Genomic DNA, 27,285 nt, shown 5'->3' on the forward strand with positions numbered 1-27,285 from the left:
ATGATCACATGACCATCTGTACAGAATGGAACTGTCATTTGTTATGATATCACATGACCCTCTGTTTAGAATGGAACTGTCATATGTTATGATCACATGACCCTCTGTTTAGAATGGGGCTGTCATATGTTATGATCACATGACCATCTGTAGAGGAGTTGTTAATGTTTGATTCAGGGTAGAAAAGCTCCCAAGACATTTCCTAGAGTTATGACGGTGGAAGAGTTTACTTCAAATAGAAAAGAAAGGAAATGGCCAAAGTCCTGTCTTGCTTGGGGTGGCTGAGGCACAGTACACAGTATATATAGATACATTATTCTTCTCAGCCCTTTTCAGCTTTCCGGCTCCAAAGAGCAAAGGTGTCCAACGGCAATTCCAGAAACAGTGAACAGACTAGCCGAACACTGTGGGGGCGATTGGCAGTCAGTTTTTTTCACTTGAACTTCTTCTTCTTTTCTAAGTTTGTTATGTTGATGTATTTATTGAATACACTCAAAGCATCCATCATTAAAACAAATCAAAGAAGAAAATTGGATCAACAAAGAATTGCGATGCATCACCACGCATCTTTCTCGCAATTTGACTAGACTGGGGGTTTGCCGTAGCGTCAGTGGAGAAGCAGAGGTCACGTGTCACAACAACGGCAGTGTAAAGAAGAGGACTTGGGTTGTAGGAACTGTGGGAACCCACCGTTCATGTGAGAAGTTCGATTTGTTCAATTTTCGTTGGACAGACTCCACGTACAGAATACGTTACGGAAATGAGCACCAACCTAACCTCCGCCCTCTCCGCTGTTTGGACCCTATACAATACCTTGCCGCCGTCGAAACATCTCTGCGACACTGTGTGTAGAACGGTACTGTCGTATGCTAGGATCGCAGGACTTTTCTGCACAGAATATTATATATCGTATTCACCATCGTATATTATTATATTACCACGTAGCCATATAACCATCCTGAGACATTTGAGTTGTGGTGTCATTTTTATTGGTCTTTTTATGTGATGGTACTCTATGGTTTTATTATGGCATAGCCATGCGTACTAACTACCTTGACCATACATTATTAAGAAGGAAATTCAGGTTTATGGTCATTATAAAACGGTAGCATGCATTATGGATCACTGCTTCTGAAATTATACCTTTCTTTGTATCTGTTTCATACTGGATACTGTTTCATTTGTGTTTACATTTGTAAATCAAAATGAACCATCCCATAATTAATAGACTTTTTACTTTACTACGTCATTTTGTTCCTCCATAAACGTCATTAAAGTCTAAATCCACGGAAATGACCACCGTTTTTTACGCTTGAATTCCCATAGGAGTAGTTGACCAATGTGTTTGCATAATGTCTCCACGCCCCTTTATATGCTACTTTATATTGTTGTTTGCAAACCCAGGCTGAATATGGTAATATTATTCAGGCTCAAAATGTGAGCGTACAAGAAAATAAAACAGCATCCATAGTTAATATTATATGTGTATTATATAACATATATATCGTAATATGTAACAATTGAAGAGGAGGAAAACTCACCAGCTCGAGAGTTGAAGGAATGAGAAATAGGATTAACATTTGTTTCATTACCTTCAAGCACAGTATATTTTCTATGAGGAGGCGGAAATTAAAACTTTAAAAACACACAATAGAACCCTACACTCTAGCACACGTGAAATTATATCCTACTTCAAACACAGAATATGTAAAGACTATCGTTTCTCTTTCTCTCTGATATCAAATCTGCTTGATCCGCTCACGCCCCCAGGCAAATGAAACAGGGTATTTTTAGACATTATTTGCTTGCAGCAAGAATGACCAATAACAACAACATGCCAAACTAAACACTGATCTGAACGTGGGTCCGGGGTCGGTGGACACCTTGCAAAACAAGGTTCACAAAGATGCCCAGCTGGTACATATTGTTTTTAAAGAAGATGCAATGGTGTGAAGTCCCTGCTGCCAGGATGATGTATGGCACTCTATGCCTCTTAAAATGATGCTGTCCAAAAATAACCCGTGCAGCTTAAGCTGAGAGACCCTCTCCAGGCTACTTTACCCCCTGCTCTTCCCCACCAAAGCCCTCTAAATGCGCTCCGTCGACGATTATTATTCATCACTGAGCCACTTTGTGTGTGCAAGGAAAAAAACAGTTAAATAGCTGAGAATGGCGCTCTAAAGTCGCCGTGAAGGGAGAAATGACTTCATTTCACGGTGGTCATATTGTCCCCCTGCTGCACTCCACACTATTTTTAAAAGACTTTAAACAACAAACAGTTAATTTGGTGTTTTTTGCATATATGCAGATATGATAAACAAATACCCTCTCTGAGTGCTGAAGTACGGTATTTAAGAACATATGTTGGTTAAGTTGGTTGTGCGGTGGAAAGAGGCACGCTAAACCCAAATATAAAGATTAACTTTGAACCTAAAGTCTGACATGTCGTGAAACCCCCCCCCCCCCCCCAGCATATGAAGCTTAAGTTTGACACGGCCATGCCACATCACAGGTTTGCTTTGTACTTGTGATAATTTCTGTTTTGCACTGACTTTCGTCATATGATGGAGATCTAATGATCTCCAGCAGCTGCCTGATGTGTTAATTATGTGTCATATATATATATATATATATATATATATATATATATATATATATATATTGTGTGAAACATATCTGTCAACCCAGTGATTAATTGTTTGTTTGACGTTCTCTGGTAAAAAGACCTGTGTAATATACGTGGGCATAATGTCCGCTGCTTCTATTATGGTCAGACTTTTTCTGCCCACGATGCATATATCTTACCTATAGTGTATTCATATTGGCACCACTGTCTACACTTCATACAACTTATTCATGTCATATCCCATACAAAAGTCTTTATGTATCTTGCTTGTACCTACATGTGCACTATATGTAAAAAAATATATAGAGAGAGATGTTCTTCTGCTGTGAATACATTAACGTTTTCGTCCCCAATGTTCTGCTGTCAAAACTGTTCATACTGCATCTATAGTACTTATTTATATATTCCACCGAACATATGTTCATTACTCTTCACTTTGCTGCTTTTTGTTGCACTTCTGGCTAGACACTATACTGCAATTCTTCGTCTAAGTGCCCTGCTGCTATAAATGTGGCCTAGCTGCAAGATATCAGCAGATCTGCAGTAGCTGGACAGAGAGGGTTATTTGTTCTATCTTTTTGATAGAGGGTAGCCGTGGTGGAAGCATGGTATCCCCAGGAATACCTATTAGAAGCCATTTTCCGAATATTGCTAGATTTGTTTTGACCGTGGTGGACGCATGGCGTCCCCCATGTCTCCATTTTGTAAGCTGTTGTGTTGGGTTTTGTTTTGGGGTTTTGTTTCGCTAGCTCCCAGTTAGCCGGCTCTTGTTTTCCTTTGACCCCCTGTGTGGGATCATAACACATCTGTTTTATTCCTCTTCCTCTTACCATCGCTCCTCCTCTTCCTCTTCCTCTTCTTCCTCTTCCTCCTCTCCTTTCACCTCCTCCAATTCCTCCTTTTCTTCTTCCTTATCCTCTTCCTCCTCATCGGCGTCCTCTCACCATGGCTCCTCCTCTTCCTCCTCCTCTTCCTTCCCTTCTTCTCCTTCCTCTTCCTCCTCGTCCCTCGCCCTCACCCCTGCAGGGCTAGTGACTCCGGCCTGCTGACCCACAAGAAGAGCCTTCCGGTCCGGTCTTTGGTGCTGGGGGACCTGCACAGAGCCGGTTCGGAGGCAGCCTACCGGGTGGGCCCGCTGCGTTGTCATGGCGACAGTGAGTCCACCCCGGCCGGCCGGAGCCCCTTCATCATGAACATTACACACCGGGAAAAAAAACAAAAACGTAATTCATCCACGTTTCTGTTCTTTGTTTTTTTTTAATTCCTTTGTTTTTTATCAGAGAACTTCTGGAACGCTGCGTTCTTCGACAAGGAAACGTCGTACCTCCATTTCCCGACGTTCCGGGCGGAGCTGAGCGCAGACATCTCCTTCCTGTTTAAGACCACGGCCTCCTCGGGCGTGTTCCTGGAGAACCTGGGCATTAAGGACTTCATCCGCATCGAGCTCAGCTGTGAGTATCAGACCCAAACAGCTCAGTCTGAAGTGGAAGCGCCCCTGGGTGTGTGTCCCGGGTAATGGGACCGGGACAGCTATTAGTCTGTGGATCAATCCGTCCGTCTGTCTGACTGTCGGTCTCTCTGTCTGGATGTCTTATTATCCGTCCATCTTTCTGTCCGTCTCTCTGTCTCGATCTGTCGCCGCAATTCAATAGAGATGACGTACATTTGAATACTTTATTGCGATAACGCTATCTTCATATCTTTTTATACCCATCTGTTTAAACCCACCTTTTTATACCCATTCATATCCATCTGGGATCAAGCTGGCCTGTCTGAAGACTATAGATTGGAAGCTGGGGCTTATTATCCCGTTATCGTACATCTTTATCTGTCCGTATCGGGATTACTGACTCATTTCCTGTGCCCATTCTGAACTGTTTGTTTTGTTGGTACTTTTTCTCCGGATTAACGCGCCACCCGTGACTCCTGGACCTCGTCTGAGAATTGGTGGATATATATATATATATATATATATATATATAGGATGTTGACCACCAACCTTGACCAAGGGGCTGAGTTGGGCTTTGCCGTTTAGATCAAACAGGTTGTTGTTTTTCTCTTCCTATTCTTTTTTTATCTCCTGCCGTGTTTTATCTTATCTTTAAAAGACTCCATTTGGTCTGGGAACCGCATTACAAGGCTGTGTACAAAGCCAAGCGTGATTATTTCTATATCTATGTGTTTATTTACTTACTACCTGGTGGGTGGAAGAAAGTTTCCTGTTTGCACAGTGGGCGGATGCTCAGCTCTGCGAGTTACGTTTGAAGGCTGCGAGGAAAGCGTTGGTGGTTATGTCCATATTGACGTCCATTAATGTCCATTGTCCTTCGCATTAACTGATTCTGCGTTAAGTCTATGAAAAGTCGTGAATAATGTAAAACACTTATCACAAAGGACCAGAGACAGAGGTCGTTCTTAAATCTGCTCTGTCCACTGAGTTAAGGCTCTGAAACACTTGGAATTTGCATTTCTCTCCCTCAGATTGTACTACTTATACCACTTTCCCTGGATAAAGGACAAAATATGATCAGTAAATGAACAAACACACAATCAATCGTTTTTCCGACCAGTGCTTCAGTGACTCATCGTTGCAGCTCTGTTGGGGTGTGTAATAGACTAAAAACGTCTGACTGACGTCCAGAGTTGAGAAAGCCGTGTTCTTGTGTGATCTTTAGAGTTCTCTGGAGAGATAGTGGCTCTGCTGATCCGCTTCGTGTGATGGAGGAGCTGGTCAGTGACCTTATCTCCGGCCACCAGGCCGTGTTTGTTCTGTTTCTTGCTGGCGAGGGTTTTATGAAACATAGAAGTCAAGAGTGGTCCACGTGTTATTCATCAAAGTTGGTCGTCACCCGGACCACGATGACTTTGAAGTTTGACCGATAATAGCCCGAGGATTTGTTGTCCACGGCTTATGACTGTGTTTTGTGAACAGATATTAAGAAAGAATGCATGAAAGAAAGACATTTAATAACATTCTTGAAAACAAATGAAGACAATTTCAACCCCAAGACATTTATTTAATGTCGCCGGAATAATTTATTCGGACAGTGCAAAAACTATTTTGGTGATTATTATAATAAATCCTATTCGATCGTTAAAAATAAATGGGCTTCTATAATGTATGTATTAACAAACAAGGCTGGTGGCAGAAGCTTAACTGTCTATTTTTTGCTCTAAGACTCCGGGTGTATGTGTGTGTGTGTGTGTGTGTGTGTGTGTGTGTGTGTGTGTGTGTGTGTGTGTGTGTGTGTGTGTGTGTGTGTGTGTGTGTGTGTGTGTGTGTGTGTGTGTGTGTGTGTGTGTTTGGAAGGGGGGGGTCCTACTAATCCACTCAGGGCGCGACACGCACTTCAGTTATTTTTACTCGTGCGTAGCCCCCCCCCCCCCCCTGTATGATGATCTCTTTTCCCCCTCCTATGAACGCTGTTGTTTAGAGGCTCCCTAGTGTGCCGTCATAGGATGAGCTGGGAATGTAAGAACGCAGACACACTCCTAGCCTCACACCTATCTATATAGGAGGCGTGAACTATCTTATAGAAGGGGTGTGGCTGCCGAACGGTTGGGAGAATGTTGTTATAAAAAGTTAGCAGGAGTCATATTGCTTCTTTTATATCTCTGGGAACTTTCTTTTTCCAAATGAACTTAGTGTTGCATTCTGGGATGTTGCCATGAGTTAGAAGATGATTGTGGAGGGTTATTGTTCCAACTGGATGTGGAGACTCATGGGCTGTGAAGTTTGGATTCGGACAGATTTCCCTGTTTGGCGGAATGTTCTACGGTTCAACCTTCCAGTGCTATTCCCGGGACTCAGAGAAGCATCTTCAAAGGGCTCTGAGCAGCCTTAAAGCGTTACTTCAAATGATACCAAGTTCAGCCCGCAATCAATTTCTTTCTTCTCGACTTTAGAACAACAAAATCGTTTTGGTTAATATCTATAATTTATAATTAAATCAGGCCGATTCTGCTTGGTCTGTTCACATGGGAATACGATTTGACATTTACTGAATAATAAAGGACCTCTTCCTTCCATGGTTTTTGGGCTCTAACCTTTAGATAACGGCCAACTCCAAGTTAAGTTCTATACTTTTTAATTAATTATTTATGTTTCACAGTTCAGCTGAATGTTGTTGTCGGAAAACAATTGTTGTCACAAGATAATATTCTTTTCCGTAATATTTTTCCTCTCTCTCCCTCCCTCCCTCCCTCCCTCCCTCCCTCCCTCTCTCTCTCTCTCTCTCTCTCTCTCTCCCTCTCCCTCTCCCTCTCCCTCTCCCTCTCTCTCTCTCTCTCTCCCTCCCTCCCCCAGCCTCCACTGAGGTGCTGTTCTCCTTCGACGTGGGCAACGGGCCCCTGGAGGTGCGGGTGAGGGCCCCCCGGCCGCTGGACGACGACCGGTGGCACCGCGTGCGGGCCGAGCGCAACGTGAAGGAGGCGTCGCTCAGCGTGGACGCGCTGCCCGTTGCTACGCGAGAGGCCCCCGACGACGGGCACGTCCGCCTGCAGCTCAACAGCCTGCTCTTCATAGGTGAGCCGGGGGGAGGGGGGGGAGTAACCGTAGCTGTGAGGAATATCGATTCTTAACCGCGCTCCATCTGTCTTCCTTTCACCATATCCCCCTCCCCGTCTCTCGCTGACTGCATCCATCTTTCTATCTGTCTTCCTTTCACCATATCCCCCTCTCCGTCTCTCGCTGACTGCATCCATCTTTCTATCTGTCTTCCTTTCACCATATCCCCCTCCCCGTCTCTCGCTGACTGCATCCATCTTTCTATCTGTCTTCCTTTCACCATATCCCCCTCTCCGTCTCTCGCTGACTGCATCCATCTTTCTATCTGTCTTCCTTTCACCATATCCCCCTCCCCGTCTCTCGCCGACTGCATCCATCTTTCTATCTGTCTTTCTCTCTATAAAACCATTTCTCTTTCTTTCTTTCTCTTTGTCCACCTCTCTGTCTCTCGCTGAATGTATCCATCTTTCTATCTGTCTTTCTCTCTCTATATCCACTTTCAATCCGTCTTTCTCTCTATAAAACCATTTCTCTTTCTTTCTTTCTCTTTGTCCACCTCTCTGTCTCTCGCTGAATGTATCCATCTTTCTATCTGTCTTTCTCTCTCTATATCAACGCCTCGATCTGGCTTTCTCTCTCTAAATCCACTTTCTACCTGTCGTTCTTTCTCTATATACACTTTCTATCTTTCTTTCTCTCTCTATATCCACTTTCTATCTGTATTGCTCTCTACCCACCTCTCTATCTGTCTTTCTCTCTCTATATCCACTTTCTATCTGTATTGCTCTCTCTATACCCACCTCTATACCTGTCTTTCTCTCTCTATATTCACTTTCTATCTGTCTTTCCCTCTCTGTATCAACATTCTATCTTTCTTTCTCTCTCTATATCCACCTCTCTCTCTCTCATTCTCTGACTATATCCACCTCTCTTTCCATCCCTCACTATATCCCCTCTCTATCGCATCAAAGCTGTCTCTCTGTTCCACTGGCTGCTTTCAAACTGTTGGTAAAAGGAGCTGAGTTCTGGTTTCCTACATAGTGAACTATAAACACACCAACAGACACGCATATGTACCCTCACTCACACACACACACGCACACGCACACGCACACGCACACACACAGGCAAGCATGCACGCATATGCAAGCTTCTCAACAGACTGCACAAAAACAAATCATTACTGCCATCCAGTTTCTCTCTCGCTCATTACCTTCCTCTCGCCTCTATGTAAACTGTCACTCTGAACACAGCGACCAAAGTAAAGACAAGATAATCTCTCAGTTATGTTATTATTATGCACCTGCTTCAACAGTAGCTTCACCCGAGGTCTGGTTCACACGTCTTTCAAGCCTGGCACACTGTACGCCTGTTTTAATGTTTTGCAGTGCTTGTGCCTTGAGCCACTTGAGCCACTGATCTCTGAGTGGGTGCCTTCATTCCGTTTTAATGCTCAGCGAGAAAGTTGGAAATCGGTGTGTGCTCAAACTGTGTGGCACCACAACAGTGTAGGGCATCTGTTCATTCACACTTATTGTCCTGAGATTGTACTGGCCTGAATTAACTGAGTTCACACCCTGTTATTCTCCAATCATGGTTGTAGGAACACCCACCCACCCGTTTGTTTCATTCCTTTATCATAAAAAGGGAAAGTACAAAAGGAGTGGATTGGTCTAAAAAGTGGATTTGTCTAAAATGATGCAGACATAAATAGATTGTGTCCATGCATAGTCTGGATAATGGGATTTAAATGACTTGTTGGAAAAGGCTGGACCCTTTTCTGACTGGTTAACTCTTGGGACATCAGTATAGAACCCTGGCCGTTATGACCTGCTGTCCCATTTTGGAGTTGTGTTCTGAACCGATAACTCCAGCTCCAAAAACAACGGTCTAAGGCCGTGTTCACATCTAGCGTTTTTTGTAACACGGAAAAGTTGAGCCGACCGTTTAAAAAAAAAAAAAAAAACCTGGCAGCGTTTTTTGTCCTATAAGCACAGAGAGCTTTTTTTTCTATCGCCTAGCAACGAACCCATTCTAGACCCGACGTTACTCGCCTACTAGGTATCCAGGCTAGAGCCCATTAGACATGTCGTAGATCTCGACATGTTCTGTAATTAAAACTATTAATCGCTCCACCGGCACTTTCCCGAGTTATTTGTCCGCCATTGTTTCTTGTTTTGACAGTTGAGAGTTTCCTTCGTGACGAAGTGACAATGTTCCGCTTGTGATTGGTCAGTTGCCAAAAAGACGTCTGACGTCGGCCGCTTTCTTCCTGAAAGTTGAACTTTTTTCAACGCTCCGTATGGCAGTAAAGAATGCTGGGAGAGGACTTTTTCCAGAAACGCTCGGCACCATAGGGATATAATGTACAACAAGCGCTGGCAGATTAAAAAAAAAACGGTTCTATCTAAAACCAGTTGGCCAGTCTTTACATCTGGTTTTAGCCATGAAATAAATATCTTTCAGTCGATTCTGAAGCTGACATGGAGTCTCTCCTGGACTGATGTCTGGCTCCCAGAACCTTTGGCCATACACATCTTCATTGATCTCATGCTTCATGCGAATCGTTTGTTTCCCCAGGTCATAGTTCACCAACTCATTCATGTCCCCGTGAATGTACATAAGCGCTCCTGGCAGCAACTGCACTACCCAATCTGTCTTCAGACACCTGTGGACTGTGGCTACAGGCTCAAATGTCACGCGATATTGATCAATATCATCCCCCTCATCCGACTTGGGAATCGTAGCTCTAGACCAGGCTCCGCCCGTAGCACGGTAAGATGAGGTGGTGTGGATGGTGGTGTTGTCGCTGACCCAGTGGTGGTGGGGTTGGTGGTGGGGGCCAGGCCTTCCACAGCCTGGCCAGCAGCCGTCGCCCTCTCCCTGTCAGCCTGTTGTTCGTTCCCCTCAAAACATTCTCATAGTTGCCATTTTAGTTTGTCGTGCAATAATAACAACAACAACCCAAAAACAAACAGCCTCCTAGTGAGTCTGCACACAACCGTCTCTCTTGAATCTACAAGGAGGATGAGCTGCTTAAATACCCCACTGGACGCCTCCCTTGATTATAATGATCCAATCTTGAATGAGAGCCCGAGGAAGCTAAGTAGACTGGAAATTATTATTCATCGCGCATAATCATTCAAAAGGCAAACTAGATGAATAAAGATAAAGGATAAATACATGTTAGATATTGGTCAGCTATTCTGTTTTAAAACAAACAAGGGAAGAACTAAATAGTAAATCCATGAATCTATGAAAACAATAAACGGTATGCTAATACCAGTTGTTCCCCATTACCATGAGGAGAAACATGATTACTGGATTGTTTTTTTTGGTTGTGTATAATAGGCCTGTTCTTGCAGGTTTGAATAATGTCTGTTCTAAGTAATTAGTAAAGTAAATAAAAAGAATATTGTGCGCTCATTTTATTAATGGGGAGAAGGTCAGGTGGCGAGGTATGGAGAACCTTTTCAGAGTAAACATTATGGATGTCGTGTTTCATCAGTAAACAGCCCGTCCGCGGGGAAACCCCACCAACATACACTGATTACATTGGCCGGAGGCAGGAGAGTTGCGGTGAATATTAATGTGTTTACCCGACAAAGGCGCGTAGATGACTTCCTGGCTTAGCCCTGTATGGTAAACACCCTGTGTAGCTGTTAGTGTTTACCATGGGGTTGCTAGTATATCAAACAATGCTAAAAGGACTGGGCTTTTAGAAAGGGGCCAAGCTAATGGTATCCTGCGTGAAGGTGTGTGAGCGATGTCTGTACAGATCATCAGAGTCTCCGAGATCCAAGAGTGTCTAGAATAGTTGAGATCTGATAAGGAGAGTTCAGCTTGTGTACTTTGTATGCAGGAGAGACCCGTACAGCTAGTGGGGTTATATTAGTGAGAGACTGGCTGGACAGGTAGTTGGTTATACTAGTGAGAGGAGAGTGAGAGGAGAGGGGTTATATTAGTGAGAGGACAGCTAGTGGGTGATATTAGTGAGGGAACTGCTCGACAGGTAGTTGGGTTGTATCAGTGAGGGACCCGCTTGGCAAATATACTGCAGCGCTCCGTACAGTAATGTTTTTGTCAAATGGCTCTCGCCTCAGGCAAAAACCTGGTAGCTCCACTTTTTTTTTTCTTGTTGTACCATAGTTTCTCCAGCGTGCCCCACCGTAGCATAGAGCGAAGGCAATAATAGAATGCGGTTTGGCCACGGGTGGGATTGTGGTGCGAAAATTTAAATTGTTGAGAACTAATTACTGCTAATTACTATTATAATTAGAATTTGTTCACACCAAGTATTCCATCGTTTCAATTGAGAGACAGACCAATTTGAGATGCTCTAAATTTAGTAAATGAGTGTGGCGAGTCATTTTAATGTATGAGAACCATCGTGTTTTGTTGAAGAGAGCACGACTTGAGTCATGAGCAGCGAAGACGTTTGTATGAACTCAGTGCTGATGCGTAGAGGGAGTTGACAGGCCCCCCCATTGTGTCAGGTTAATAATAAAACATGAGACTGACTTAAAGGATGATTGCTTTATAATACATGCCGCCGTTTGCATCAAGGCTTTTAATGACACCTTTATCAATTCTTTATGTGTCCATCGGAAAAAAGCTTTCGCATACGTTCAGAAGCCCCTTTTCACACAGGCTCGTTAGCCGTGATATAACGAGACATCAGGAGTCCTTTAATCATGCAACATGCTAAATAACCCATAGAACAGTGTGTGCCATGCATGCATTGTGCTCTTACCCCGACTGACAAGACCAAGTGCCGGCGCCTTGTCTCTCTGTGGCCGTCAGTGCAGAGAGAACTAAAAAAGGGCAGCCTTGCATTATAACTAGGGCTGTCAAGGGATTAAAATACTTAATCACGATTAATCACATTAATGTCATAGTTAACTCGCGATTAATCATATATATTTTTTCTATGCTAAATATCCCTTGAATTCTTTGTCCCATTAATTTTTCTCATTTTAATGCTCTTATCAACATGGAGAAGTGCATCGGCTTGCCTTGGGCCAATGTTTTTTATTGATAACAACATTGGCATATACTGATCAAAACAGGACGGTACAAAAAAAAAGCCCATAATGCAATTAAACGATGAACATACAAAGATATGCCTTGAACATAGCAGTCAGGCTACTGCTTCTTTGTTTTGAGCCCAAAAAAAAATAATGTAATGCCGTTAAAATTGGTTCGCGTTAACGCCGTTAATGACGCGTTTAACTGACAGCTCTAATTTCAACGGAACCCTATACCTTCAGTGATCCAAGACCTCCCTTGTTATTGTTGACTCTACATTTACCGAGCACATCGTCTGTGTACGTATCCACTGTCACGCGCCAGGTGCGTCCTTTGAGGCTCACTGTGTGCACAGCGTCCTTCACGTTTCGTTTAGTTCAACTGGTAGGTTTGAGCCCTATAGGGTCTGGGAGGTTGACGTCACACCACGCTACAACGCTACGGTGGCCGCGCCACGTTTAGAGGTCAATACCTCTGTTGGGCCAATAGTACGTTCCCTGCAGTAGAGGAGACGGGAGTTTCCTCCTTTCTCCCACTGCATTCCTAAAACCCTAGTGTTTTTCTTTATAGATTAAAATACTACTCTCTGTTCAAAGTACTTCATTTTTACGGTTGATTCCACCCTGACGCTCCTGAAACAGCAGCCACCTCTATTGAAGGATTACACCAGTACGGTTTGGTGTTGCCAGGGGTGGTGTAACTTCACATTCCCTGAATAAAAACGCATGCAGTATCTCCACTTCAAAGTATCCTAGCATTAGGCCCCGACCTGCCACTGAGCGGTTAATGATTAAATAACTCGGGTGATGCTGCGAGCATAGAGACGGCACATATGGAATCAAGCTGCTATTCCTCTGCGTTGTGAAAAGGTGAGAATGCATAATTGATTGTTGTGCTATTTTTTCTCCACTTTCTGTGCAGCAAGATATACCCACCGTACAGTGATATACCGACGCGTGGCGCAGGGGGTAAAAGAACGCTCTGCGCCAGTTGCAAACTAGCAACGACACACGCACCAGTGATTAAGTCAATTGCGCCGGATGCAAGACAGGGCCCAGAGTGTTTTTGTCACTTACTGGGATCCACATTGTAGGTCTGACCTGACCATGATTGCAGTGATGATTTGTCTCTTTTATTTTTTAATTACTTTTGCAAATGTCGGCAAACATCAGGTTTTCTCGTGTCTGGCTTAACTGTATTCACATCTCGACTCTTCCTCAGATCCGTCACTGCAGCCAGCCTCATGAACCATGCGAGTTTAAATTACGGGAATTTTCATGTGTTGCGTAGGACATTTTTTATAGTGTCCAATTGAAATATGCTATGCAATTTCATATCGAATCCCATCTCTGATAGAGGCTCCCCTGTCCTTGCCTGCTTGTTAATAGCTGGTTCGGGTTTTCATATATATGGATATAAGCTTGCACCCAAACATAGAGGGTCTGAGAGGCTGCCTTTACGGAAAAATACAGAGGCAGTCGCTCAGAGATTGATAACGTTGACAGCAACCTTCTGTCTCCCAACGCTGAGGACTGTGAATGATATATGCCTGACAATCTGTAGCCCTTAATGATTGTGTGGGTGTGTGTGTGTGTGTGTGTGTGTGTGTGTGTGTGTGTGTGTGTGTGTGTGTGTGTGTGTGTGTGTGTGTGTGTGTGTGTGTGTGTGTGTGTGTGTGTGTGTGTGTGTGTGTGTGTGGTCTCAGGCTTAAATCATGGTTGCTTCTGTATCACAACCTTGCTAACCAGTTGCTCTCAGGTGTGTTTGTTTGGGTGTGTGTGTCTGTGTGCCGGGAGCGCATATCATGCAGTATGTCAGGCTCCTGACACCTGAAGTGGGTTTCACCGTTTGTGCTGCTGTGCTAAAGGAACTTAGTTGCATTGGAATGCCCAATGAAATCTGCCACACTAATTAGGCGAGCCAACTGGAAACGTATGAAGGTGTTCAGTATGCGTTTCCTCACATCCGAGGTATCCTGAAAACTGGATGAAAACACTATCTCAGACAAGCAGTGAGAGTCAAAGCCACTGAATGTGTTCTTTGTTGTTTATGCTTCGCTGCTATTTTCCTGTCAAATTGTACGAGGGAAAAACAGCACACAAAGAACAACACAAGCCAGGCCGCTGACAAGACAATGCACGAATTGGCAGTCGAAGACAGCAGAACGTTAGTGAATGAGAGGAGAGAGTGGGTCTGGTGGTGGAGGGCGAGATGCAGACACCCGCGTCGTCTCTCGCTCCCTCGCCACATGACGTCGGGGCGGGTTAACAAATGTCCTCTGATGCAGAGGTCGTGGGGAGGTCATGCGGGAGGGCGGGGTCCCCCGACAGTAGGCCAGAAAGGCATCGCGTCGTGAACAACATCGCCCTTTTTATGAGGACTGATGCGGGAGTCGACCCTCGTCGTCGGAACGCTGAAGCGTGAGGTTTTATGGGTTCGACGGCTCCATTGTCTGGTGTACACGCGATCGATCTGCACCGTCTGCGCCTTAATCGCCCGCCTCCGTGCTCAGCGCGATCGCTCAGGCTAAGAGCATCTCGCACTCACGGGCTCGGACCTCCTGATAATAATGGGACTGACGCACGCAGACGTCTGGAGGAAAGGGGAAGGGTGTCTGTGTACCTAGACGAAACAACACCGGTAGCGCTCATACATCGTTTCCGACGTTAATCTACAACACCTGGCTCTGCTTCTCGCCTTCCTCTCTCCCCTCCCCAGGGGGCACGGCGTCCAGGCAGAAGGGCTTCCGGGGCTGCATCCGGGCGCTGCGGCTGAACGAGGAGACCCAGGACCTGGAGGAGAGGGCCCGCATCACCCCGGGGGTCCGGCCCGGCTGCCCCGGCCACTGCAGCAGCTACGGCTCGCTGTGCCGCCACCAGGGCCGCTGTGTGGAGAGGAGCCAGGGTTTCACCTGCGACTGCGGCCCGTCGGCCTACACCGGGGCCTTCTGTCATCGAGGTAACGCCGCTCTACGTTATAGACATTATATACTTAAGCAATATCACACTCGAGGTCGCTCGATTCGGCCGGGCCAAATCACGGCAGCGCTGATATAGAGCGACAACATCGCAACCTCGAGTGTGATATTGCTTTTATACAACAGTTATACTGGTAAAATGTACTGTTAACAATAATAATTGACAATAGATTGGGATTTGTCTCTTTATTTAATCACATAAACGAAATGAAATTGCTACCGCCAACAAAAATAGATCCCCACTGAGCGGACTGTTGCCAAGCAACGTATAAACAAAACAACACCCAACAGTTGACGTCAGTTGAAGTAAGTTGGTTGCAGCTGGAAATGCGCGGTGATCTTGACAGTTGGTTTGCAGTTTGGTGAACAGTCCGAGTGGTGTTGGACGCTCATATCAGCGCTCCAGCAGAGCATGGAATGTCTCTTGTCCAATCAAATTACTCGCTCAGAACCACTGTTGTATACTGTGGACTGTACACCTACTGTCATAGAGGTAACAGTATATGCTTTACATTATATAATGTCTACTATGCATAGAGGTTAACCTATATATTATACATGATACTATACATTATACAGTATACAATACACTATATACTTAAGCAATAGATCACACCAGGCTGTGGTATGTGCTCATTATACCACTGTTAAGGGGCGTTGTCCGGCCCCGACGCGTAGCGGAGGGCCGGCGACCCCCTTCATAGTGGTATAATGAGCACATGCCACTGACTGAAGTGATCTATTGCTTTTATACAACGGTTACTGTTATGGCGAAACGAAAGTCATAGACACACTACATTTAAAAAGAAACAAAGAAAGTCAAAGTAGCCGTTTTGTTAAAGAATACAAAAAAGTAGTCCCTCCTGTCTGCCGCTATGCATCGACGGTCGCTATGCAACACACTTTAGCGTCCCTCCGAGAGAAGGCTCCGATAGAGCGGTTCGCCGGCAATTTATCCTATGGAGCAGTTCACTCGCCGTGTGCCTAAGCTTTCGTTAGTCTCTCCATCGCCTTGCTCACTCCCGGAGTAACAACATTTACACCCTCTCCATCATCCAACACATGTTTTACTTTGTAACTGTTTCTACTTCCAGGCGCGGAGTGATATGCAAACTTTCACAAAATGATCGGGCGTCATAGCAGTTATGTATACGCTCATTATACAACAGTTGGGAACCAATCAGATCGCTGGATTTAGGTCCCCCGTTGTAAAATATACATTATACTACCCACAGGGGTGCACATGTTACGCAATTAGGCATGCACGGCCATAACGGGGGATGCGTAACGTCACTTGTGTCACTAAAACACTTTTGCGTAACTTACGGGAGGTCGAAAAAAAACGAAATGCAAAGAAAAGGCAAATGGAGCCGGAGCAGAAGAAAATCGTTTTTTTTTAAAAGTGGCACCAAGATATGCCGTGGCTCGAAATGAATGATAAGCGCAATGAAATGTGCGCTCATGTGAACTGTGTGCGCTGTGCACCGCGCACACACTGGAGAACTGCGCAAAATCAGCTGATCGCAACGTTCCTTTTGTCAGATAATCAAACGCTCCGTGGTCGATCTGCTGCAGTTTGATGAAAAAAAAGGTGACGCAAAAAAACCTCTGTGAAACTGGGTACGTTTCATAAGATCCGATGTTACGTGTGGGGCTATGTCTGGGGGTGCGTACCAGACACCATCTCCTGGTACTCAACTGAGTAACTCTATAAAGAAGTTATGTGCACCCCTGACTATACATGATATACTGTGGGCTATGCATCATAAATTATATACGAGACTTTATCAGCGCTCAGACCTGGACTTTGTTACATGCTGCTTTCCCAGGTGCCTCCACCCACTCACACATCCCAGTGAGTGGCCGCTTTATTTAAATGTTTAAAGCGGCCCAAATATATCATAAATCTCTCCCTACTTGTAATAAGAGGCTAGTATTTGGTAACCAATTGCAATGGTATTATCCCTTCCCTTCCTGGCGATTTGTCATCCAGAGTAGTGTGTGTGTGTGTGTGTGTGTGTGTATTTGTTCTTGGCATGCTTTCAATGGCCCTATCATAATTTCATAATTTCACCGAAACGGCAAAAAAACTTTTATTTTGGTTTTGGGATACTTGATTTCATTGACTTCATTTGAAGTACCCCCATCTGTCAAAGCTGTTTGTCATTTAAGGGACTTGAGTGGGGTTTGTTTCCCATGAGACCATTATGTTAAACACAGAACAACCAACCGTTATACACTAACTGTACACTGTACAGCAAGGCCTTCGGTCGTAGAGGTAACACAGTCCTATAGAGACTATTTATTTATAATTAAATATAAACTTTTGAATGTACTCAATAAACTATATACAGTGGTCTATATGATATAGAGTCTATTGTGTATAGTCCATAGTGTACAGTATATATATTTGCCTTCACCTCAAGAGTGTGTGTGTGGGGGGGGGGGGGGGGGGGGGCGAGGTGAACCCATAATCACAGCTTATTTACATCTCCAGACAGACACCGTCATCCATCAACCGCAGGTCTTGGCAAAAACAGGCCAGAGCCCTTAAAGTGCAGTTTAACTATGACGTCGGCCCAGCACTCGGACAGCCCGCAGGCGATGCATCAAGTGACACTTCATCACTCCTCTTCTCCACCTCCATTGGATGGGAGCTCTGATTCACTGGCAGCGCCGTCCCTCTGCCGACAGCCTCCCAGTGTGGGCTGCACACTTAAACCCACTCCAGCGCATCAGCGGATCCCAGCACACAAATAACTTCTAAGCTGCCACGGGGAAGATCAAGAGAGTCGGAGAGCAGAAGGGAGGAAGCAGAAGAAGAGGGATTCGTTTGTGATTAAAAGTTTATCTGATGTCTCAAAAAAAGTGAATCACAACTCATAGCCGCGTCGCTTCTTTACGGGGTGACGGGAAGAAGGCGTTTGTGCGTGGGCTGTGGGTACGGTGGGTTCAGCCGGCACCTTGTGGCGCCCTGCCGGAGCGTCAGAGGAACAGCGCTGTGGTTGACATCGCTCTGGGAGAGAGTGTTTATAATTAGGAGGCATGTGGCGTGGTTCCTCTCGGCTGTCAGCCAATGGGAGGACTATGTCGGCTCGCTAATTAGGCGGCGAGTGCGTATCACAGCTGCTGCTGACTCCTGACTTGTGCTAGGGGTCACCTGACACTCTCCATCCGAGCTGCACACACGGTCATGGAAAAATAGACCATGTAATGGGGGACAAGGTGGTACTTCATCATCCAACACGGGAAATCCCGAATGATCTATTTGCAATGTGAGCCAACGTCTGAATTTCGCCATTTTGAAGTTGAGACTTCCAAAGATAATAAAGCCTAAGCTCGAACTCCTCCGACTCATTTCAACCTCTTGTCTTCATATCCAGAGGTGTCCGCCGTCTTCAAGTCTACGACGTCAGCCCGCTACTCCTTCAGGGAGCCGTATGAGCAGAGCCGGAACGCCAGTGCCCTGTCCTCGTCCATCTACAGCGAGGTCACACTGCGGGGAGAAGACATCTCCCTGAGCTTCAGGACGAGGCAGAGCCCCGCCCTTCTCCTCTACGTCTCCTCCTACTACAAGGAGCATCTGGCGCTGCTCATCAACAAGCATGGTGAGAGGGGGCTTTTACTTTGAAAGAGGGGCTTTTACTTTGAAAGAGGGGCTTTTACTTTGACGAGGGGGGCTAAAAGCACAATTCTAGAGGCTCAGAGGCTATCTTCTATCTTACGTTTTAATGTCACAGCAGTTTGTCGTCTGATGGCTGGAACAATTGAAAGTTGTACGCTTTCAGTTGTGCAATAACCTTTTGTTGTTGGACAGTCCGTTGTTAGCAACTTTGAATTAAATTAGAAGCTATGGTTTGCCTGATTTGTTGTGAATGTAATGTGCAGATTGTAGTGAGGAGAAAGGCCGAATGCTAGACTAGTGTAAGTCCAGCAACCAAACTCCTATCTCTGTCTGTACTTCAGGATTACAAACCTACTTTTTCGGCATCGTCTCAGCGGGGTTCAAATTAATATTGTGTCATCCTAGTGTTGTTGCAGAACAAACAACAGGCTAAAATATTCATAATTATTGTCCATTTTAAGAGGATTATTACATTCATAGTGTTTGAAGGAATAATTATTATGGGGTTCATGATAATTTCACTTTGAAGAAGCAAAGATGCAAGTTTGGTTAAAGCAAGGTTATATAAATAATTGTTTTTTTTCTGAACCAAACCTCTGCTCTGTAATTCTCCAAGAATTATAAAACTTTAATTAGGTTTAGTCTCCTATTGTTGATGATGAATTAGCGGTAATCCTCTTAATTCTGAAACCTTTGTTATTACAGCAGCAGCTACTTTGTAACAGGCTATGATTATAATGCAAGTCAAGGACATGTTCAGCCAGGAGAATGTACTTTCGGAACAAAAATCATTTGAATGAGTGGTGCTTGAGATCGAATGGTTCTCAAGCTGATGGGGTTAACATGTTAGTACAAGTAGACTCACAGTATGTACAACTAGTACTAGTAAAGAGACAGTATATACAGCATAGTACCGGTGGAGGGCCAGTATGTACAGTATAGTATTAGTAAAGTAGCAGTATGGAAAGCATAGTATTAGTAAAGTACCAGTGTGTGTATAGCAGAGTATTAGTAAAGTAGCAGTGTGTGTATAGCAGAGTATAAGTAAAGAGGCAGTATTACAGCCGAGTATTAGAAAAGTAGCAATATGTACAGCACAGTATTAGTTAAGTAGCAGTATTTCAAGCAGAGTATTAGTAAAGTAGGGGTGTGTACAGCAGAGTATTAGTAAAGCAGCAGTATTACAGCAGAGTATTAGTAAAGTAGGGGTGTGTACAGCACAGTATTAGTAAAGCAGCAGTATTACAGCAGAGTATTAGTAAAGTAGGGGTGTGTACAGCAGAGTATTAGTAAAGTAGGGGTGTGTACAGCACAGTATTAGTAAAGAAGCAGTATTACAGCAGAGTATTAGTAAAGTAGGGGTGTGTACAGCAGAGTATTAGGAAAGTAGGGGTGTGTACAGCACAGTATTAGTAAAGCAGCAGCATTACAGCAGAGTATTAGTAAAGTAGGGGTGTGTACAGCAGAGTATTAGTAAAGTAGGGGTGTGTACAGCAGAGTATTAGTAAAGCAGCAGTATTACAGCAGAGTATTAGTAAAGTAGGGGTGTGTACAGCACAGTATTAGTAAAGAAGCAGTATTACAGCAGAGTATTAGTAAAGTAGGGGTGTGTACAACAGAGTATTAGTAAATAAGCAGTATTACAGCCGAGTATTAGTAAAGTAGGGGTGTGTACAGCAGAGTATTAGTAAAGTAGGGGTGTGTACAGCAGAGTATTGGTAAAGCAGCAGTATTACAGCAGAGTATTAGTAAATTAGGGGTGTGTACAGCAGAGTATTGGTAAAGCAGCAGTATTACAGCAGAGTATTAGTAAAGTAGGGGTGTGTACAGCAGAGTGTTGGTAAAGCAGCAGTATTACAGCAGAGTATTAGTAAAGTAGGGGTGTGTACAGCAGACTGTTGGTAAAGCAGCAGTATTACAGCAGAGTATTAGTAAAGTAGGGGTGTGTACAGCACAGTATTAGTAAAGCAGCAGCATTACAGCAGAGTATTAGTAAAGTAGGGGTGTGTACAGCAGAGTATTAGTAAAGTAGGGGTGTGTACAGCAGAGTGTTGGTAAAGCAGCAGTATTACAGCAGAGTATTAGTAAAGTAGGGGTGTGTACAGCACAGTATTAGTAAAGCAGCAGCATTACAGCAGAGTATTAGTAAAGTAGGGGTGTGTACAGCACAGTATTAGTAAAGAAGCAGTATTACAGCAGAGTATTAGTAAAGTAGGGGTGTGTACAGCAGAGTGTTGGTAAAGCAGCAGCATTACAGCAGAGTATTAGTAAAGTAGGGGTGTGTACAGCACAGTATTAGTAAAGCAGCAGCATTACAGCAGAGTATTAGTAAAGTAGGGGTGTGTACAGCAGAGTGTTGGTAAAGCAGCAGTGCTGAGCGCAGAGTGCCAGTGCAGGGCCAGTGTGTGACGGTGTGTGTTGTGGTGTGTGTGTGTGACGGTGTGTGTTGTGGTGTGTGACGGTGTGTGTTGTGGTGTGTGTGTGACGGTGTGTGTTGTGGTGTGTGTGTGACGGTGTGTGTTGTGGTGTGTGTGTGTGACGGTGTGTGTTGTGGTGTGTGCAGATAAGCTGGAGGTGCGGTACAAGCTGGACGGGGGCCGAGACGCCGAGGTGCTGAGGAGCAGAGTGAGGAACCTGGCCGACGGACAGCTGCACACCCTCGTCGTGCACAGACACGCGGACGCTGTGGCAGTGCAGGTAACACACACACACGCACACACACACACACACACAGACACACGTTCATGAATACACACATACACACACACACATGTGCATGCACCCAGACACGCATGCAGACATACACCACGCACGCACGCGCGCACGCACGCACACACGCACACACGCGCACGCACACACACACACACACACACACACACACACACACACACACACACACACACACACACACACACACACACACACACACACACACACACACACACACACACACACACACCAAATCAGTCCTACATACTTAATTCACACAAGCTTATATTATGTTAAACTTGCCTTTCCTATATCACTATTATTAATATTAATAGTGAGACAGGGACTGGGACACATTCTTACAGAGATAGAAATGTACGTGCCGCTCCATTCTACCGTTGGTAAACACACGTGCACACTCACACAAACACGCACACCCCATCACGTGCACACTCACACAAACACGCACACCCTATCAGGGGCCGCATACGCGTGCTGTCGCACTGTGTGTCAGTGGTCTGGCGGCGTTGGTGAAGTGGGAGGCGGGGGGTGAAATGCTAACCGCTATTCTGCCCGCTGTCACACCCGTGGCACCTCCACAATACAGCGCTCAGGAACACAGCTAATCACAGCTGAGCACAGCCAGACACACACACACGCACACACACACACACACACACACACACACACGCAGACACAAAGACACGCAGGCACGCACGCACGCACGCACGCACACACAAACACACACAAACACAGACACACATGCACGCACGCACGCAGACACACACACACACACACACACACACACACACACACACACACACACACACACACACACACACACACACAGACACACACACACACACACACCCACGACTCAGTACACGACTCAGCTTTGTTCATTATGCTGGTTTCATGTCCATATTTTCATCGCCCATTTGTTTCGTTGACAGGTTATTCATCGCCTTCATTTGATAAATTGTACAGAAAAAAGGAAAAGAAAAAAAGGGATGTCTGAGCAACCGGTTTGTGAGACAGATGTGATTGCCTCGCGTGCTGTCCTATTGAATCAGTGGAGGGGCGGGAGGGACTCTGGGACTGCCAGCCTATTGGCCACTGGGCAGCAGGGTTAGTCGTCATCGCCGTGGTTTCCATCAATGTCACGGGGCGGGATGAAGTGTGACACGCGGCACTGATTGGAACCCGTCTCAACGCTGAACACGTGTTTGTGTTCCGATGGGTTATGACTGTGACCTCTAAACTGAAAACTAGTAACTGTGAAACTTGGGCTCTGACAGACAATTAGGTTGGTTTGATTAGTTGGGGATCAAAATGAGGGGGTTTGAGGGGGCGGCCAAGTGCTGCTCTCACTGGAGACAGGAGTCGGGAGCATCCTTATACTCACTGCTCCGTTAAATTGGCCTGCATGTCTCTGCATCTGCAAACCTTTTCAGGTAACCACCAGTTTACACCTCTAGAGGGATAGAGGGCTATACACATTATGATATATTATATGTATATATATATATATATATATATATATAGTATACACAGGAGTATATGTATAAATTATTCCCTGTCTTTGTTATTGTGTTACTTGTCAGGTTCTTCTCCTGGTGTTTTAAAAGGAGATTTCCTCCTTTTGTAACGAACAATGGCCTTGTGTCTGAATGGCGCTATATAAATAAACCTGCCATGCCTCGCAGCCTTGCTGCCGGGACTGCTATCCGCAGCTCACAGGAAGTAAGAGAACGGAAATTGTGTTTCGATAGCCAAGCCGAGCCATAATAATCAGGACCCTGTTCTCAGCCTACTTGCCCCCCGAGAATCCCCCAGGTTAGGCTCCTCCCACCGTACTCGCTGCACCGACCGGGTATAAAAGGCTCCGTGGAGTCTCAATTCAGAAAGCCTTCAACGCATCAACGTCGTTATCCCCCCCATCTCTCTCCAGAGGGGGATATCATATCTCCCGTTAACAAAAAGGCCCATTCCATAATCGACATGGCGACCCCCAAAGGCTTGTAGGTCATCACTGCAGCGCTCAACAATCAGAGACCTCCCTTATCTCGCGGTGAAGGCCCCCGAGCTCCCTCCGGGTCCTTCTCATTCACCTCGCACTCTGGTCGGTCCACTCGGCTCGCACACTGGAGGACAAAGACAGACACAAGGGACAAGGGAAAGTAAAGGCAATGTTATTCGCTTTTGGTGTTTCCTCTGAGTGATCCTTGAGCTCATCAGTGTTTGGTTGAGTTACCAACACCAACAACGCCATCACCACTACCGTCACCGCTACCGTCACCACTACCATCACCACTACCATCACCGCTACCATCACCACTACCATCACCACTACCATCACCACTACCGCTACCATCACCACTACCGTCACCGCTACCATCACCGCTACCGTCACCACTACCATCACCACTACCATCACCACTACCGTCACCGCTACCATCACCACTACCGCTACCACCACCGCTACCATCACCACTACCGTCACCGCTACCATCACCGCTACCATCACCACTACCATCACCACTACCATCACCACTACCATCACCACTACCATCACCACTACCATCACCGCTACCATCACCACTACCATCACCGCTACCATCACCACTACCATCACCACTACCATCACCACTACCGTCACCGCTACCATCACCACTACCGCTACCACCACCGCTACCATCACCACTACCGTCACCGCTACCATCACCGCTACCATCACCACTACCGTCACCGCTACCATCACCACTACCATCACCACTACCATCACCACTACCATCACCACTACCATCACCACTACCATCACCACTACCATCACCGCTACCATCACCACTACCGTCACCGCTACCATCACCACTACCATCACCGCTACCATCACCACTACCGTCACCACTACCATCACCACTACCATCACCGCTACCATCACCGCTACCGCTACCATCACCACTACCATCACCACTACCATCACCACTACCATCACCACTACCATCACCGCTACCATCACCGCTACCATCACCACTACCATCACCACTACCATCACCGCCCCCACCAACACCAACACCACCACCGCCACCACCTCCACCACCACCGCCACCACCTCCACCACCACCACCGCCACCACCACCGCCACCACCTCCACCACCACCGCCACCACCACCACCACCTCCACCACCACCGCCACCACCACCACCACCACCACCACCTCCACCACCACCGCCACCACCACCTCCACCACCACCACCACCACCACCACCGCCACCACCTCCACCACCACCACCACCACCACCACCACCACCACCACCACCACCACCTCCACCACCACCACCCCCACCACCACCACCACCACCAGACCCCACCACCACCACCACCGCCACCACCCGACCACCACCACCACCACCACCACCACCACCACCAGACCCCACCACCACCACCAACCCACACCACCACCCCACCACCACCACCCCACCACCCCCACCACCCCCACCACCCCCATCACCACCACCACCACCAGACTCCACCACCCCTCACTCATTCAACAATCATTTCTAGATTCACATTTTAAAGGATGTTTTACAATAGCACCGGCTCCACGACGGACAGTGAAACCATTTCCTAGAGGGCACAGAGCCTTTGACCTCTGTCAATGCCCGCCACTTCAGTGCAAAGACACTCTGGTGTTACGCCAGAACCGAACCCACACCGGGCGTCCGGAATGGGCACCTGAAAGCAACCGCTGCGTCTTCTGCATTCTCCGAGCACAGATCTCCGCCAGATCTGCGTCTGGCCGTCTTGTTTCCCCTCGTGTGTGTGTGAGTAGGGTTTCATATGAGTAGGGCCCGCGGCGGACTGTACAGGTCGTTAAGGTGAACTCAGGTGACCAGGCTCAAGGATCAGGTTTCGTATTCCACGGCCCATCGCTGTTCCGCCGCTGAATGCACAATGTCGCATGTGAAATGGATATTGAATATTAAACGGACCCAGGGCTCCGCTCATGCATCACTGAGTTTATTTCCTCCCTTTCCCCTCGCTAGTGTACGAGGGGCCGGAGCGCAGGGCCAATCAGTGGGTCGTAGGGGCCACGGGTCGCGGTTTTAATAGCGTGGCCACATGAGGGGCCTAGATTGTTTTCCCACACACCAAATAAGATGCGCTCCCCGGGACGCAACAATCTGCCCGTTGGACGACGGTCTGCTGGTAATGGTTCCCAGTGTGTTCCCAGCACAGCAGTGGCAATGAAATGACAGGTGTTTTTTTTGGTTCAGCTACAGCGAGGCAGGTTAGGGGAACCAACCCTTTGGCTTGTGGCAGTGGCACAGCAGCACACTGGTATCTACCTGAAAGTCACCTCAGATGTTGGGAGGAACGGGGGACTTTTAAATCTCGCGAAGCGTTCTACTGGTTTTATTCTAGAAAGTTTATTTTATTTGGAAGAAAGCCCCTTTGAGACCCAAGTCTCTTTTTTCAATGTCGTGGTGAGAACTGAAAACAAGGACTACAAAAGGATAAGACCACAATACATAATGAAATACATCCATTACAACAATGACCCTTTTTGGTGAAAAACGTAATAGTTGTACCTGTAGTTCAATATACAATCAAGGAAAGACATGTTTGCCTAAAGCATCATTATTATGAAGTGGTTGAATTCTCTGCGATTACGCAAGCTGCTAAATAGAATATTCTGCATGAATGTAATTTTTTCTATAATCCGTTTGTGCTGTTTTGCTCATAGGTTGACCAGAACCCCAGAGAAGACTTCAACCTGACAGCTGATGGGGAATTCAACACCATCAAGGCTTTAGTCCTGGGCAGAGTCTCCGGTTAGTACAAGGTCTGAGGCATCAGACTTACAGGGATTCAAAGCACTCTGTGAATTATTAAACAGACATGCACACAAACACGTACAGACATACACTTGGCATACCGTTATCAACCTGTCAAACATTGTGCGGACGTCATAATGGAATCTTAAAGAGATAGATAATGTTTTGGCGGTCCGGACGACAACATCATTCAAGTCGTCTAAATGAAAGCACTTCAACCGTCTAAGATGTAAATGAGCAACTGCTGTAGGAGAACAACAAAGTAAAGTGGGATTGCTTTTCACTGGTTCCTCACTCCCACGAGAGTAATCATGTTACACTTAAAATTCTGTGCAGGGATTTCCCCGATGGGCTGAAGGACTTAAAAGTCAAATGCGATGCAAACTGAAGTTTGAATATGGAGCTAGGCCGCCATCAATCTCCTCTATAATGTCTGACTGGGTCGCTGTCAGCGCCTTCGCCGTTGCCATATACGCGTTCCTTTGTGGATTACCATACAAAAGCATGTTGCAGATCGACGTTAAAGTCATTCAACGGGCCACATTTCGGTTAATCGGTACATCGGAGCATGTTGCTAACAATGAAGATTTCTGCATGCTGAAACAGATAGCGCAGACAAAACAGATTCAATGGGTTACTTTTTGTTTTGGTTGTAACTGCGGCAGCAGTTGCAGAATGCAGTTGTGTCCTTGTGTGTTATTGTTTGTCAAGTGAGGCTGGAGAATTAGATTCCTTTAATGATGTCCGATATTCATACCTTGTAGCATAAATCTGGCTGATACGAGGTCAGTCACACAACCATCTTCATATGTACTTTTTGTTACTCAGTGTTGTATTGTTTCTCTTTAAAGGGAGTCTGTTGTGTCTTAGTAGTTGACCTAGAGAGGAGTGAAAATATAGCCCAAAAAAGCAAGAGTAGGCGGTTCGGTTTGTTAACGAGCCCCTCAGAAGACAACCTTCTTCAGCCTGCACCGA

The 27,285-nt window shown here is 45.9% G+C and overlaps 1 protein-coding gene across 1 annotated transcript in view; it reads left to right on the top strand.

The window, feature by feature from the left end:
• Window positions 1-27,285, top strand: part of LOC130387162 (contactin-associated protein-like 4) — a 101,274-nt gene that overhangs the window by 66,784 nt on the left and 7,205 nt on the right. Inside the window, exons 15-21 of the mRNA XM_056596158.1 lie at window positions 3,653-3,780; window positions 3,907-4,077; window positions 6,933-7,151; window positions 14,880-15,119; window positions 18,522-18,746; window positions 21,327-21,460; window positions 26,220-26,307. Of these exons, the coding sequence (XP_056452133.1) occupies window positions 3,653-3,780; window positions 3,907-4,077; window positions 6,933-7,151; window positions 14,880-15,119; window positions 18,522-18,746; window positions 21,327-21,460; window positions 26,220-26,307 (1,205 nt within the window). The remainder of the gene's footprint in view (window positions 1-3,652; window positions 3,781-3,906; window positions 4,078-6,932; window positions 7,152-14,879; window positions 15,120-18,521; window positions 18,747-21,326; window positions 21,461-26,219; window positions 26,308-27,285) is intronic.

Source organism: Gadus chalcogrammus, chromosome 8 (assembly GCF_026213295.1).
Source record: "Gadus chalcogrammus isolate NIFS_2021 chromosome 8, NIFS_Gcha_1.0, whole genome shotgun sequence".
Taxonomy (NCBI): domain Eukaryota; kingdom Metazoa; phylum Chordata; class Actinopteri; order Gadiformes; family Gadidae; genus Gadus; species Gadus chalcogrammus.